Source organism: Gracilinanus agilis, chromosome 2, assembly GCF_016433145.1.
Source record: "Gracilinanus agilis isolate LMUSP501 chromosome 2, AgileGrace, whole genome shotgun sequence".
Taxonomy (NCBI): Eukaryota; Metazoa; Chordata; class Mammalia; order Didelphimorphia; family Didelphidae; genus Gracilinanus; species Gracilinanus agilis.
Genome location: NC_058131.1, coordinates 134,786,531 through 134,804,179, shown reverse-complemented (window position 1 = coordinate 134,804,179; position 17,649 = coordinate 134,786,531). Strand labels below are relative to the sequence as shown.

Sequence of the window (17,649 nt, the reverse complement as noted above, 5' to 3'; positions counted from 1 at the left end):
TGATATTCTAAAGGTATTGTTTTGAGCTATAGTTTCAAATAAAAAAGGGCAGTTTGAGATATCAAACACAATCAAATCCTGTATTGAAGTGTTTTCAGTTTAAATGAGGGGATGTCAGAGAGGGAAGTTATAAACTTAATCCATATATTTGAAACTATCATTCTTAAAAGAGGTGTGCTTTACAATTTCATTCTCTCTTTTGTTTTGATGCAATTTAGGAAGAAGGGAAAGACATTTTCTAAGACCTTAATGAGCTTTAATGCTCTCAATTTAATCCCAAGTTATTACTACTATTGTACTCTTGGCTAATGTAGGTTTGCATATCAAATGGGGCCAGGAGGGAGCAGTTTTAAAAGTGCAAAGGCAAAGTAAATACATTAGTCTTTTTCTTTTCCCCACTAAAGTGTAACTGTTTTTATTTCTCCATACACAGTGTTAAAGGCAATGCTATGCCAGAGTTTGATTCTGACTCTCTTCCTAGTAAGACAAATAAAGATTAAAAATGCTCCCTTTCATCTTTAGTAATTGATATTGAAAACATACTACTGCAGGTTCTTGATAACCCTGCTTGGGGAGCAAAAGTGGAGAGAAGGCATCATTCTTTTTTCAGACTAACCCAATGATTTCATGATCACAATTTCAGAATTCTGTTTAGATTACTCTAGAAAAAAAATGCTTAACTTGCTGACTTCATGTAGCAGGTTCTCATTTGCTGTTTTCCTGATTGTTTTTAATCAGTTCCTAATAATATTTAATAGAAAAATAATTATATTCTAAGAAGCATAAATTACTTAATTATCTTATCTTTAAATGTATTCATACTATTTTCATGCTTATGAAATATTTACAGCAAATATTTCTAAAAGTAGCTTTGCAATTATGATCTCATGAACTTAGATTGCCAATTTAATAGGAGGTAAATGTTTTCAAGAAAAAGTAGCACTAAAACTCAACAATATCCAGGGAAGTTTAAAGGCACCACACTGAAACTTCACATTAAGAAATGAATCATTTAAAGTTTCCTCTGTGGGTACTTTGCAATATTCATTAGAGACTGCTTTATACATCTGCTATAAACTGCTTTTCTCAGTTCAAGCTGCCCAAGTCATAAATTAAAAGTACCTGTGATTTCAAAAAAAGAATTCTAGTAATGCAGGCAACCTAAGTTTATTTTAAAATTAAATTCCATGGCATTTCAGAAGAAAGTAATTTTTTACTTAGAATCATAAACTCTAACTTAGCTCTGATTAACATATTGCTTCTCTATAAGGTTTGAATCCTAGAACAGATGCTCTCCTTGTTGGATGCCATGTAATGACTAAAAGGAAAAGTAAATTGCTGCTACTCCAAGCCCTTAATTTTAGGGTCAACCATCTCCATTCCATAAATATTCTCCTCCTTGAACAAAAAACACCTAAATGAATGATCTTTCATATGAGACACTAAACAAAAGAATAGCTGATCTTTTTAGCCAGTGGCCAAAATAATGCCATCATTAAAATTACTAGTCTCATCAGTGAGAGTTTAATCCTTTTCATGGGAAACTAAAAAAGGCTATTTGTTATAATGAGTATGTTTGAAAAATGAAGATACACCATCATGTTTTAATGAAATTTGCTATCCATTATTACAGCATGTTACATTTAATAAAAGATCTTTTAGTCCAAAATGTAGATTCCTAAAACTACCTAAAGAAAATAAAACCTGAAATACTCATCTAACTGACAAAATAATTGTGACTTTCACTTCCATATTTCCTTTTGGGCAAGACCTACCTAGAGTTTCCGGATTGCCAATTAAGCCTCACAAACACCTCTAATGAGGGACTTGGAATTCACATTATATAAGTGGGGAAACTGAAGCATGAAGATATCAGACTTGGCCCAAAGCATATCAGAAGAATAATTCTAAAAGAAATATTTTCCAAGTATATAAATTGTATGTAATCATAAAGGAAAATAAAAATGGTTTACAAAACACTTAAGAATTTGGCTATAGTAGTTAGATTATATTTTTCCATGATGCATTTAGTTGCTTACTATCTATGTACATTTTTGGGAGGTTAGTATGTTAAGGCTAACAAAAAGACAAAAATCAGATTTTTGAAGCTTGGATATTAGCAAGCTAAATATGAGGTGAGACTGTGCTTTAATAGTTAAGAAAGTGTTCCATATTTATCAAAATAAAATTTCCCCAATAGAATATTGACTGAAACTAACTTCAGTTACTATTATTTTAGAGAAATGCAATAGAAAACATTAAAAAGAAGCAAATAATAAATCTCCTCATTTCATTTGCTTTCTACCAGATACTGCTAGGTCAAAAGATCTGTTGGTTATGTAAATAACAGAAGTATCTTAAACCATAAAATTTTTTTTTCATTATGTCAGGGTACAATGTTATTAATGATTCACTAAGCCTTGTTTATTTTCACAGGTTAATTAACTGACCCAGGATTTTTTAGAAGAGATATTTGAAGGAAATATAGCCTGCTCTCTTTTTTTTTATTATTTATCCAGAAGAATCTGAATTCTATTTTCTTTCAACTTTCAAAAAAATACCTATTCTTGTTTAACAAGAAGAAATACCTACTCTGTCAGAAATTCTGAAAAAAGAACGAAGAAGCAAAATCTGGAAATAGCTGCTTCACTGCAGGTATGCATACCTCAGGATATAGCTACTCGACAAAGTTTATACTTGGATAATTTTATACAGGAAGAGAGTTTTGGGGGCAACTGCCTGAAAAACCTATTATTATATAGGCCTTAACATCATGAATGGTTTTCTTCATGTGAATCTGAAGTTACTATCTCTGACACTACACAGAAGAGGATATAAGAATTTCAAAGAAGGCAACTTCTATTAAGGGCATTAAACTACACAAAAGAAACTCTTGACACAGAGACCCTATTTGAGGAGGAAAAATATATAGGAAACCATGTGTTGCACATAGTAACAGGAAGCTGAATTGTTTCCATCCTACAATCTAATGCACTTGTCTACCATGATGAACCACTGTTGGAATGTTCACTAAGAACAGTGAGCCTTGTGAGGAGGTATATGCTGCAAAGAACTCTTCAAATAAACAGTCAAGAAGAAACTTCATGGACTAAACAAGAATTAAAGAGTCACAGGCCCTCTCCAGGAAAGTAATTTATGCCCACTGGATTCCTGTCAGCACAAATTTTACTTACATCTCTAAATAAGGTAGGACAGATATTATTGTATTTTAGTTCCATTCATGAAATGGTAAAGAGAAATTCTTATTTAGACTTACTTTTCATGGTAAATTATAGTACACAGATATCAGTACAAATATCTATTATCTAATCAAAATGGAAAATGAATGTTTGGGAATTAAAAAATGTGACAATTGTATAAGATGGATCTATAGTGCCAATAGCCATAATATCAAAATATCAGTTTTGTTTTGACAATTCTAGTGGAAGAACATACCTGAATATTAAAAAAAACAATATTTAATACATTATATGAAAATGCGGATCCATTAAAATATGGAAATAGAGCATGTTGTAGTGAAAAACAAGGATATGATTGAGGGAGGGAAATTAACATGAAATTATTCATAGCATTTATAGTTGGAAGGAACTTTAAAGGTTATCCTACCCCACCAGTATTTTATGGTTTTGACACCCACAGAAAGAGAGTGGCTTGCCTAAAGCCACATTGATAGCAGAAGGTCAAAGCCAAGATTTGAACCCTGGTCTTCTGACCTTAGACCAGTGGTTTCTGTTTGCTTTTTTCCCCATTACTTCACTACACCATGTTAATGCTCCTGAAATGGAGTTTTGTATTTAATAATCTGGAAAAGCACTGGCTATATAAACTTTTCCCAAACAATATGTGAGAACCATGTTTATATTTTTCCTCCAGTAATTGTGTTTTAAAAACCAACTTAACAACGACTGCAACAACAATTTAAAAAGGTGATTTACCTTTACTAGGTTCCAGTATACCCCCAAAGGATAATTTTAATTAATTCTTGATTGATGTTGTCATAATAAGAATTTGCTATAATATTGCTATATTGCTTATATTTTTATCAGTTTCTATTATAGGAGAGTGATTAACCTTCTGAAATCATGGTTACTGAGAATAGTACCATATGTGAATACAAAGAAGTTGTACCATTTTAAATAATAAGTCTCAAAATCTCAAGAAAGAAATTTAGACACTGCTTTAACCTGATCATTGACTGAGGACCCTAAATTAATCAAATCAATAATAAGAAAAATTACTTGGGCATATTACTAATACATTAACATAATTATTTTGACATCAAAAGGAATTAAATCAATGGCAATAGTTTATTTATGTGCCAAAAATTTACCTAAGGTAGTATCATAATTATATTTGATCAATATAGTGTAAATTTATTAAAAGATGATGCTAAAGAACAAAAGTATCAAATAATCTTTAAGTAACACACCATGAAATCCCAACTTTTCCTTCCCATACTTGTTGTTTCTAATATTGTCATTATGTCCTAACTGCTGATTGGATCATAACTCTTTTTTTTTTATTTTCCATCTGATAGGGCACTGAAAAGAGAAAAAAATTCCTGGAAAGACCTCAACAGTGCTGACCATGATCAATCCAACCTGGAGCATCTTCCTAATTTGGACTAAAATAGGGCTATTTCTTAAGATGGCACCACAATCTGTCATGGCCAAAACCTGCCCTTCTGTGTGTCGTTGTGATGCAGGATTCATTTATTGCAATGATCGTGCACTGACATCCATTCCAAAAGGAATCCCAGAGGACGCTACAACCCTCTACCTTCAGAACAATCAAATAAATAATGCAGGGATTCCTTCAGAGCTAAAAAACTTGCTAAAAGTAGAAAGAATATACCTGTACCACAACAGTTTAGATGAGTTTCCAACTAACCTCCCAAAGTATGTTAAGGAATTACATTTACAGGAAAATAATATAAGGACCATTACTTATGATTCACTGTCAAAAATTCCTTATCTAGAAGAACTGCATTTGGATGATAACTCTGTTTCAGCTGTTAGCATTGAAGATGGAGCATTCCGGGATAACAACTATCTCAGACTGCTTTTTCTATCCCGGAATCACCTTAGTACCATTCCCTGGGGTTTACCTAGGACTATAGAAGAATTACGCTTGGATGATAATCGAATATCCACAATTTCATCACCATCTCTCCAAGATCTCACTAGCTTAAAACGCCTGGTTTTAGATGGAAATCTATTAAACAACCATGGATTAGGAGATAAAGTCTTCATGAATCTCGTCAATTTAACAGAATTGTCATTGGTTCGAAATTCCCTTACTGCTGCACCAGTAAACTTGCCTGGCACAAACTTGCGAAAACTTTATCTTCAAGAGAACCACATCAACCGGGTGCCCCCAAATGCTTTTTCTTATTTAAGGCAATTGTACCGATTAGATATGTCCAATAATAACCTAAGTAACTTACCTCAGGGGATCTTTGATGATCTGGATAACATCACTCAATTGTTTCTCCGCAACAACCCCTGGTACTGTGGTTGCAAAATGAAATGGGTACGAGATTGGTTACAGTCATTACCAGTGAAAGTCAATGTCCGAGGTCTTATGTGCCAAGCACCGGAAAAAGTTCGTGGAATGGCCATCAAGGACCTCAACACAGAACTATTTGATTGTAAGGACAGTGGGATTGTAAGCACCATTCAGATAACTACTGCAATACCCAACACACTCTATCCTGCCCAAGGACAGAAGCCAGTTTCGGTGACCAAACAATCTGAAGTAAAGAATCCCAAACTCAGTAAGGACTACCGTACCACCGTAAGTCCGGTGAGGAAAATTATTACCATTACTGTGAAATCTGTCAGCACTGAAACCATTCGTATTTCTTGGAAACTTGCACTACCCATGACGGCTTTAAGACTCAGTTGGCTCAAACTTGGTCACAGTCCTGCATTTGGATCTATCACTGAAACAATTGTCACAGGAGATAGGAACGAGTACTTAGTCACAGCCCTTGAGCCAGATTCACCTTATCGAATATGCATGGTTCCCATGGAAACCAGTAATCTCTATCTCTCTGATGAAACCCCAGTTTGTATAGAAACTGAAACTGCACCCCTAAAAATGTACAATCCCACAACAACCCTTAACAGAGAACAAGAGAAAGAACCTTACAAAAATTCCAATCTACCTTTGGCTGCCATCATTGGGGGTGCTGTGGCACTAGTGGCCATTGCCCTGCTTGCTTTAGTGTGCTGGTATGTTCATAGAAATGGATCCCTTTTCTCGAGGAACTGTGCTTATAGCAAAGGGAGGAGGAGAAAAGATGACTATGCTGAAGCTGGAACAAAGAAGGACAACTCCATCCTGGAAATCAGGGAGACTTCATTTCAGATGTTACCAATAAACAATGAACCAATATCTAAGGAGGAGTTTGTAATACATACCATATTTCCACCTAATGGAATAAATCTGTATAAAAGTAACCACAGTGAAAGCAGTAGTAACAGAAGCTACAGAGACAGTGGTATTCCAGATTCTGATCATTCCCATTCATGATACTGAGTGACTCAACAGACTTTATTTTGGTTTTTTTTAAACCCAAGGGAGGTGACTGTGGGTACCTGTTCTACTGCAAAACACTGGATTAAAGACTGAAAAAAGCAATGTACTGTACATTTGCCATATAATTTATATTTAAGAACTTTTTATTAAAAGTTTCAAATTTCAGGTTACTGCTGCGATTAATGTAGTGGAAAGACCTGACCACAATTCTATATTTTAGTATTTTTTAGTAATTTGTACTGTATTTTCCTTGCAAATATTGAAGTTACAAACCATTTACTTTTGTGTTCTACTGAGTAAGATGACTTGTTGACTGTGAAAGTGAATTTTCTTGCTGTGTTGAACAATCAGGACTTTGCATTCACTTGAGATCCTTGTAGTATAAGCACAGGCCATTTTCCACTTTGGTATTAATAAAATGTAAAAACTGGCTGATTGAGAAAAATATAATTGCAAAAATTCACAAAATAATGTGCAGGCTATCAAATATGTACACCCCAATACAACTCAATAAACAAAAGTTTGTGAAGTAATGGGCAATATCAGCTTTCTGAATATCAATCACCATTTTATTTCGAAGCAAATTAGATATCCACTAAAAAAAAGGCAAAAGTATGCCTTCTGTAATTAAATTGATTGTATTAAACCAAGAATTAGAAGCCTATTAGCTAAATGTAATACTTAATAAGGCTTCAAGAATACTACCACATAACCAAAAATGTTACTGGGCTTCCATGTATAAGAAAATATATTTAGGGAATTCCGAAGATCTATCTTGCACAGGATAATCACTAATACCAGAACTGCAGTTTGATTTTATATATATTACCATTCTGTTTTTGCAAAAAGTGAATTCTAAACACAATTTATATTCTCTATGAGCTGTTATTCTGAAAGGGTCACCAATGCTGATATCCTAGCCTAATAAACAATAAGAAGTAGAGTTATAAGAAACAATTCCCCTTGACAATCCAGAGTAAGTAGTACTTAACTAAGTGTGAATTTAAAAAAAAAGAATATTAGATCTCAAATTTAGTTCCGGTATTTATGAAATGTTTTCACACTGTACATAAATATGCTCAATTTGTTTTCACTGTGATCAAGAATACTGCCCATTACTATCACAGTTTTCCAGAAATTACATGACAAACTTGTAATGTAATATTTCTTTCTGGCTTCCTACTGAATTGTGAGCTATTTCTTGTTTAAAAACCAAGCCACCCTTTTGTTGCCATGATTGTTATTTTTTTTTAATTTTAAACTAAAAACCAAAGTGCATTGTACGCCCTTTGGCCAGTCTTGTATGTGCCTTGATCCAACGCTACATGTATTCAGCTTTTAAAACTCGACAAATTTTTCATACACCCTTAAATATGAAAAATATTGGTCTTATTGCTGAATAAAATTTAAAAAATAAGGACAGAACAATTGTTTTTGCTTTTTCCAAATTATATTCTTGAATTAAGGTAAATTAGCAAACCACCTATGAACTCAATAATTTCTTTAAGCATCTCATGCATAATGATAGGCATAAAGAGAGTATTTTTTTATCTGCATCTTAAATTTGTACTCCAATTTACTGAAAAAATGCTCAAAGGACTGCACACATGAATTTGTTCTACTTGACATGTCTTTCAGGATTTTTATTATTATATTGGCTGGAAAATTATCCCCAAGAGAGCATATGAACTTGACAGTGGTCATAAAATGAACATTAAAGTAAAATGGTGTTTACCTCTTGTCTGCACTGCCTACATTGCGCTGTCATTTTCAATGAGTGAACATTTGAAAAGTTAAAAAATAACTCGCCTCCCCACCACTAAAATTCAAGCATGTATGCCTACCAGTTCAATAGATGTTGCAACTTGTACTATTCTGTGGAGAAAGAATATATAGTTGGTCTAACACTGGATCAGAAATGCTCTATTAAAACTCTGAAGTCTCACATTGTTCCCTTCCAGAAGAGTTCAGAAGTCACTAAAATCATTCCTTTACTTAAATTACCTGTTGTAGTGGATAGTTATTTCCAAGATTTCCTTGATATGGGCATACATTATAATTATTAAATATGTTAACAGGTTACTGGGAGGTAATTTAATTGGGAAATTGTTTTTATTTTTTCAGGAGCCATTTCCAAAGATTATCATTTCATCAAAATAATTCATAAATGGTTCTATAAAAAAAGTGAGGGAAAGAACTAGGTTTTTTTTAAGTCTCTCAAAACTTATACATGTATTTTCTCCTACAAAAAAAGTATATAGCACAAGAGGAAGTTAAGAACGAGTCTTTCAAAGGCATAGAGAATTTGGGAATGTGTGTTAACATATGCCTTCCTTCCTACTCTTGACTTATCTTATATGATTGACCATATCTTCAACTAAGAACAGGTAGGTGGCACAGTGTTTGAGGAATCTCACCTGGTATCAGGAAGACTCATTTTCAGATCTGGCCTCAGAGACTTACTAAGCTGTGTGACTGTGGGCAAGTCCCTTAACCTTGTCTGTCTCGGTTTCCTCTTCTATAAAGTGAGCTATAGAAATGGCAAACCACTCCAGTATCTTTGCCAAGAAAGCCCTAAATGGGGTAATAAAGAGTCAGACATGGCTTAAACAACTAAAGAGCAATAAAAATATTTTTTCTAGGATAAAACAGGGATATTTCTTTAACAAAAATTGAAGACAACTAGCAGTTATGAAGAAAGAAAGTTGGGACAACCATATATTTTTCTAAGAATATTCTAAGTCCCTTTTGGAAAAAAATAAACATTTATATCCCTGGGAAGCTATTGAAGTACAAGTCTTTGCCCCAAAGAGTACTAGATAAGTTGCATACCAGTTACCAACCTTAATAGCTAAAAATGCTATTGACAAAAAATAAGTGTCCAAAATTAACACTAATGGATTAAATACAAAAAAAGAACAGTCTAAACTTGAAAATGTATGACCTATACATTTAACAAAAATACATCTGGGAAGCTGAAACAAGAGAGAGGAGAAAAAAAATTACTCCCTTGCTGAATGTTCAACAAAGTCAAAAACTGTTTTTTGGAAGCACCCACTTGAAACTGCATTAAATCACTGTGCTTCAATTCCCCTTTCCTATTTAAAACAACAACAATACTCTGTCTTTCAGACATGTCTGTTTTAAAAGTATTCCCCTGTGCTATAGAAACTAAAAAATTCTGCTTTACTATCCTTCTAGTTTCTGCTAAAGCATATTTTGTATCTATACACCAACATGACAGCTTTCATGAAGGCAGGAGCTTAAAAATATTCTAAAGGGAGGCACATATCATGCTCGAAAGCACTTGAAACTGCAGACACTACAAAAGCCAAACCACTACTGAATTTACTTCAATAGCAGCTCATTTACCTGCTGCTAAAAATTGTATCAACATTATTCGTTTTTTTCCTCTTGTTCAGGGCTCCTCCTTAAATAGTAGGGGGTAGATGCTTTTACTTCAGAATAGCCTCTGAATTATAACTGTATTTTATATTTAGGGGATTGGTGGTAAAGGAAATGTTTTCCCTGTGTTCAAGTGAATACAAATTATTTCATGTTAATTCTTGACTTGAGCACTTACAAGCATTTCCCAGCTAGTTCAAACAAGTAACTGATTTAATTTCAAAGGGCACATCATTCCCATCCTTCTAGAATCTTAGATATTAAGGACTTTGGAGACCTCTTAATACATATCTGAGTAAAAATTCTCTTACTACAACATCCAAAATTGGTCATTTACAAAAATGTCTAGTCATGAAAGACACCACTCATTGCCTCCCAGTGGAGCCCATTTTAATTCTGCATAGCTCTAGCTCTTAGGAAATGTCTTCTTTTATTGAGCCTAAGGGAAACAATAAGTGAAATGGAAAGAGTGGTGAATCTAGAGTCCCAGTTCAAATCCTTTTTTCTCAAGGGTCCCTTGGAGATCTAGGGCAAATCACTTAACCAATCTGGGCTTCAGTTTTCTCAGTTACAAAATGAAGATGTAGACTAGATGACCCTCTGAGGTCCTTTCCAGCTCTATGTTTATGAACTCTTGACTAGATGACAGGAAGTCACTACATCTAGTATGAAATCAGTCATCCTGACACCAGCAAATTCCACTCAATAGTCCTTAATAAATTAGTATAGATAATATTGTACTTCCATAAAAGGCATAAAAAACTATAATACAGTCCCTGACATCTCCCAGGATTCCTGTACTTGGGAATTAAGTACTTAATTTTTTTTCCTGTCATGTTGATATTGTTGCAGATATGAAATATACTCATTGCAATTTTCCCAACAATTAAAAGCAAGTACTTCCATAAGGAAGCTAATAGTAGAATGGGCTGCAATTCCCACATAGGAGAATGCTAGACAAAGGTTGGATGGTCACTTATAGAATGTGTTGTAGGGGATATTCTCATCCATGTGTAAGTGGTGCTGCCTGGCTTCTGAATTTCCTTCCAAAACCTAAGATTGTGTGATTAGTGTCTGTGGAAATGCTTGGCTGATCTGATATGTGCCTTATACATGCTATTTAGAGACAGCTCTAATTGTTAGAAAGTTTTTTTTCCCTTATATTATTTCTAAATCTGCTTCTTTATTACTTTCACTCATTGCTCAAATAAGTTCTTTTTTGGGCCAGATCTCAGTCTGTGCCCTTCCCTTTAACCTGATTTTTATATAGGTAAAATAGATAAAAATATGAGGGGAACCTAAAAGAGAAAACTAAGCAATAAGAAGAAGATAGCAAGTAAATAAAATATTATTTGTAAAGCACTTTTCATACTTAGCACTATAAAAATGCTACCAATTATAAAGAGAAAGAAGAATCCTAAAGACCACAAAAGTAGACAGGAATGAGTCCATAATTGCTTTACCTTGGTTGAAAACTAAAGAGATGATACTTGGGATGAAATTAGGATTTTAAAAAATATACAATATCAATGCCATGATCTCACCTGGATACTTTCCTAGATAAATACTAATATTAAGTTAAAAAATATGCCAGTTCTGTACTGAATTTGTCTACCCTTTTTTCTTTCAGTCAGCAAGCTTCTCCCAAATTATCACTGGTTGTATTAGATTTTGCAGGTGATTCTTTATATCAACAGGCACTCCCTGAACACTACTTTGAAAGACACAAATTCACCGAAATTCTGATATTCAATAGATTTGAACTCAACATTTTGGAAATAAAACATTCAGCAGTAAAATGTAAGTGGTTGAATTCACTATAGCACCCTTTTATAGTCCCACTGTGTCTTGTAAGAGCCATAGCATAATGGCATTGAAATGGTGTCTTCTTGAAATATGTATCCAACTTCTGGTGCAGAATTTAAAATAGAGAACCTATGAGAACATTACTAGCTATTCAAGAGAGAAAGAAATCCCAATGCTGTTAACCAAATATGTACCCAAAGTAGCCTTCAAATGTTTTCTTTGCAGGGAACTGACTAGGACACATAGAACAATTGGAATATATTATATTATATTATATCATATCATATCATATCATATCATATCATATCATATCATATATTAGTATTTCCCAGGTTGGTTTAGAACAAAGCACCTCAGAAACACAGTATCTGGAGGAGTCATATTAAGGAAAGTGTAAGCTGATATTTCTTAAAATGAAGCCTTTAATTTAAAACAAAAGGCGAGGGGATTGTCTTTATCAATTATTTTGAAATTCCATAAGAAGACTTTAATAGAATGTGAATACACACTATGGAATCCAACTATTGAATTAAAGTCAACAGTATCATTTTATACTTAATAACTGCTGGAAAGGTATAAAACAAAATCTGTTACTGCAACATGTTCAGTGGTACTTAAATTTGATATTGTAGTGACATTTTAGAAACATTTAAGCTAATTAATTTAGTCATATCTTATATTGTGGTGAAACTCTGAAACTTCAGGTTTTATACATACTGAAACCCAGTTGGAAAGCAGAGAGAAGATAGCAGACTTCTCTATTTGTAACTTTTCAATTCAGTTTGACATTATTAAGAAACTACTATCTGCAGTACACTGGAAATATAGACAAAAACAAAACAGCCCCTGCTTTCAAGGAGACCACCTTCATTTGGGAACTTAACAAGTGGAGCATCAAGGAACGCTAATGGAAGGACAGGAGACAGCTGGTGCAAGGTGAGTCAAACCATCATCACTATCTTGAGATTAAGAAACAGAAAAAAAACCATCCTTGACAATGTCAAATAGTTCAAATTCAGTAAAGATATGCTTTTACCAGTTTAAGTGATATTTAAAAAGTATTACCATGTACTTTGTTGATGGACCATGAGATCTTTCAATTTGATCTCCTCCATTAGGATGTGATCTTCATGATAGCAAGTACTGTCTTTGTTCTCTATTTGTATTTTCAGGGCTTAACAATGATTTTTACTCATGATAAGCACTTAAACATTTTTTATTCATTCATTTGTTATTTTCATTTTGAAGATGAAAATATTAACTTTCTGAGAGTTGAGGTAACTTTCTCAAGATAAAATAGCTACTAAAAGCCTAAGGAAAGATTTGAAACCCCCTTTATGGGTTCAGGTCAAACATTCTATCCATTACACCACAAAGCAAATATAACATGATACATTTTGATCAAATAAGAGCATACTTTACCCCATTTCCTTCAAAGACCTGCATTGATTATATCACTATGGCAACCTTAGGAAAAATTAGTCTGATGAAAAAAGGAAAGTTTAACAGATCTCCAAAGACCTATTTCAATGTGAAAAATGGTTTTTTTAATCCTTCATGGCATTATCCTCAATAATAATGTAAACTTTCATTAAGTTAAAACATTTATTTATCTATTATTTGCTAAGTCCAAAATTAGAAAACTCTAAAAAATACCTAACATAAGTAGAATACACAATATTTGAAACTGTATTCATTTATTCTTGTGGGAATCATTTTTATTGGGAAGGGCTGATCTTAACAACTAGCAACATGTCCTGGGAAGCTGCTGCCTTTTGCTAAAATGCAACAGCTGATTGGGTAATCTGGAACAGGGCCCTGATGTTGTGTAAATCTAAATTAACATATTGTATTTCTCCTCTCATAAACCATTTAGCTACCAGACCTTATCTCTATTTTGTAACTTGTCTTAACAGGATATTTTAATTTCCAGGTTCCTCAGGTACTGAATTAATTGAAGATATAGAAATGTTGTTAGCTAGTTGTGTGTAGAAAAAAAACAAAAATGATAGTCTTATAATTACAAGCCTCTAAAGTATTATCTAAGGGTCAGGATAAAAGAAAAACAGTTGAAATAGGGGGCTAGTGTTATTCAACTACAGTAACAGTATTACTCAGAGCATACAGACCAATTCACAAACACATTAATCCTTCCCTACCTCCCCAGACAAATTTCACACATTCTTTCCCAATTCTATAGATTTCCTCAGAGTTGTAGATAGAAAGATAGCAGCAGGAGCCATTAAAACTAATTAACACTTCACCTCTTTTGTAGGCTTTACACTAAGATCTCTTTGGGGTCAAAGAAAAGCCTAGTTCAAATAAAATCACTAATAAAATGGTCTGAAAGGATATTTGCAAATTTCAGAGTGAAGGCAAAATAGTGTCACTACTAGCATAAAAGGTGCAAGGAGCAGGTTAGTGCTGCTTTGTTTTCAGGTGAAAAAACAAAATTACATGTAACTAAGTATAAAGAAATATTTTAAAGAGGGAATGTGGCCAAATTTTCATAATGTAGAAAAATTTTCATCAACTGCTATGTTGTAGAATTAATGAACTAATGGACAAATAAAGACTATTTAGTTCACTAGTTCACCTCCACCCATTCTATTTTTTTCCAGACATGGGCCTGATTTATCTTACTCATAAACATTTTTAGAGCATCTTCCAGAGCTTCTATCTTATGATTCATATTATTTAGATAGATATTTTGGTTTAACTTGGGCCTTCCTTCGTTCCATACAATATGAATATAGTAAACCCTTAAATTGGAATGGTAGTCATTATTTACAAATCATGATAGAGAACAGTTTTTTCCAGAAAGCCATCTTGGCTTTAATTTTTCATTTAAATAATTTTAGAAGGTGAAATTTCAAGACTGGAAGATTCAAAATCAATACTATTATGTCATTTTAGCAAAAAAAAAGTCCTGGAAATGAAAATCTGTTTGGGCTATCAAGCTTAGGCCACATCAGTGAATCTCACCTTTCCACCAATACATAATTAATCAATAGGACATAACAGATTACAAGATAAAGCTGATTAATGCAAGTTTCAAGTACAGAGTCACTGGGGGAAGCCAACCACTACCACAGTACTATGTAAAGTATATCAATAAGACTTAATCTTGAGTAAAAAGTGTCTATTAAAGGTATTAGTTAATGGGGGGAAATAAGGCCAAAGGAAAGCAAGCAATTGATACTTAATTTCATGTTTCTTTCTTTAGTATGAATGTAACAACTAAAATAACATACATGAAAATGAAAATATTTTATTCCAAAAACAGTTTTACATGTGCACTCATTATTTTATTTTCGTCCATTGAAACACTATAGTCTATAGAAATAGATTATACTTCACCTCCCCTGACCAAATAACATGAATTTGAACAGCATGAATTTGTCAAAAAAAAAAGTTAAAAGAGAATTATCCATTTTTTTCTACTTAACACATGTTCAAACCAGCTACATTCAGTTTCTACAAAGAATAGATGTGGGAATGCCATCCCTAGTAGAAAATCTAATATAAAACAACTATATTAGGAAAATCCAGGAGCACAGATAACCAAACTATCAATGCTTTACAAATTAATGAAGAGAGTATTATTAAATAATACATTTTATTTATTATTATTTATTAATTTAATATTTATTTTAAATTTAGTTAGACTTAGTTAATTAAATTTAAATTTAATTAAATAATTAAATGAAAATTTTAAAAGCAAATTAAATAAAAAGAGAGCTCATTAAAATTTGAAACAGGTTTTAAAATTTTTCAGCGAAATGAATCACTACTTCTATATTAGCAAGCATGATCAAAAATGTAAAATAAGAACTGAACTAGGCAATATACTGAAATAGTAGGAGATTGGATAGATCTATTACTAGTGAAGATTTAGTTCTTCTAAATTGAATATCCTCAGCTAGATGAAAAATTTATTTAAATTATAATTCATTAGGAAAGCAGAACAAAGAAATAGCAGTAAGGTAGAGTGAAAAATGTATTTAGAATTGGAGACAGAAAGTGTAAGTTCAAATCCCAAGTTTGTGACTTCTTAGAGGTATGACCTGGAGAGTCACTTTACTCTTCCAGAGCTCTGTTCATTACTATCATTGTTATGAAACTGAATATGACATATTGGCTACTAAAAGTATTTGTGAGTTTATCCATTAGCAAGTCCATTTCACTGTTTATTTGTGCTTTAAGTGTTCTTACCCTTCCAGAGAAGAAATATCAGACACATGGAAAATGACTATTTTGAAATTATGAGATAGAATTTGTGTGTGTGTGTGTAAGAACAGATATTGTAAATAGATGATGAGTAAGGCTCACCATGACACTAGAAGAGAAAGTAAATTCCTATAATGTTTCTAAACTTTTCCCTGAAAGGTCCAACTTTTCACTATCAATATTCTACTAGTGTTATTACATAGCTACACATCATGGAATATAATCTTTGCAAAGCAATTAAAATGAATATCACTCAAATGGCACTGGATAGATGCATGGTAGGCTGTAACATATGACAAATAAGGAACTATGAAGAGAAATGTGAGTAAGCATGTCATCAAAGAAATACATGCTATTAAAAGAGGCTGGGCCTTGCTACATGGCAAGAGGAATGGATAACTGATGTGCTACACTGATCTCCCCACAGGATTGAGAGAAACTGAGAAAGGAAGTTGAGAAACCTGTGGGTAGATTTGGGAAAGAACTGCATAGGATAGGCAGGCATGATTGAATGGAAATCAACATTTCTGAAGGAGTATCCTTATCATAATGATTACAGATTTAATTGAATTGTTGAATATTCAGTATGAGTAATTTATCATTTAAAATTTTTTTCCTATTAAAATATACCTGGGATTTAATTAGCTATTTGGGGAATTAAATCTCAATAACTTCTTAAAAATCAATAGCTTCAATGATAATGATGAATAAACTCCAGTAATTTGTTATCTAGTTCAAAGAGCTTCACAAAATCATACAAGCTAACTTTGTCAGAGCCTCAGAGGCAACTGAGTCTAAACCCTACTTCAATAATACCTAACAAGAACTCATCTCCAGCATATACTAAGAAAACAGAACTCATTCTATGTGTGCTCACTCTTCTCCCTATAATATCTTTGGGGTTTTATTGACTTTAATTTGAACTTAACAAAAAATAAATAAAATATATATTTTCATATGCATAGAAGAAATGAAAAAGCAATACATGAAATTGTTATTATTGTTCAGTCATTTCAGTTTTGTGCAAAACTTCAAGATATCTGGAGTTTTCTTGGCAATGTTACTGAAGTGGTTTACTATTTCCTTCAGCTTATTTTACAAATGAGGAAAATAAGGAAAAGTTAAGTGACTTACTCTTGGTCACATAGTAAGTATCTGAGGCCCTATTTGAATTCAAGATGAATCTTCCTGTCCCCAGGCTTAGCACTCTATTCACTGTACCTCCTCCCTTTCCCTACATGAAAGTAAAGATATTTATTATATATAGTTTGCTTTTCTTTTTTATGTGAGTCTATTTTATATCATGTAACTTTGCTAAAGTTGTTAAATCTGTTATTAGATTTTTGGTTAATTCTCCAGGATTCTCCAGATATACCATCATTTTATCTGTAAAGAGTGATAGCTTTATTTCTTCATTGCCTAATCTAATTCCTTCAATTCCTTCTCATTGCTATAGCTAGTATTCTTTTTAGATATATAATAATTTCCACTAATATTTTATTCAGGTATATTCAAAGCACTTAAACTTTTTGGAGCTTCTTTCTGGTCTTTCTTTTGTTCTCTACCTTGAAAATAATGTCTCAAATGATTATATTTTCTTTTTATTTCTCCTATTTTTTAAAAAAATCTATCTCTATTTCCTGC

The 17,649-nt window shown here is 32.8% G+C and overlaps 2 protein-coding genes across 2 annotated transcripts in view; one reads left to right on the top strand and one right to left on the bottom strand.

The window, feature by feature from the left end:
* MACROD2 (mono-ADP ribosylhydrolase 2) overlaps positions 1 to 17,649 on the bottom strand; it is a 2,270,665-nt gene that overhangs the window by 1,958,211 nt on the left and 294,805 nt on the right. The gene's annotated exons all lie outside the window — the stretch shown is intronic.
* Positions 4,572 to 6,558, top strand: FLRT3 (fibronectin leucine rich transmembrane protein 3). Its single transcript, XM_044663417.1, has one exon. It carries the CDS (start codon positions 4,609 to 4,611, stop codon positions 6,556 to 6,558), a length of 1,950 nt encoding a protein of 649 aa, XP_044519352.1. The 5' UTR covers positions 4,572 to 4,608.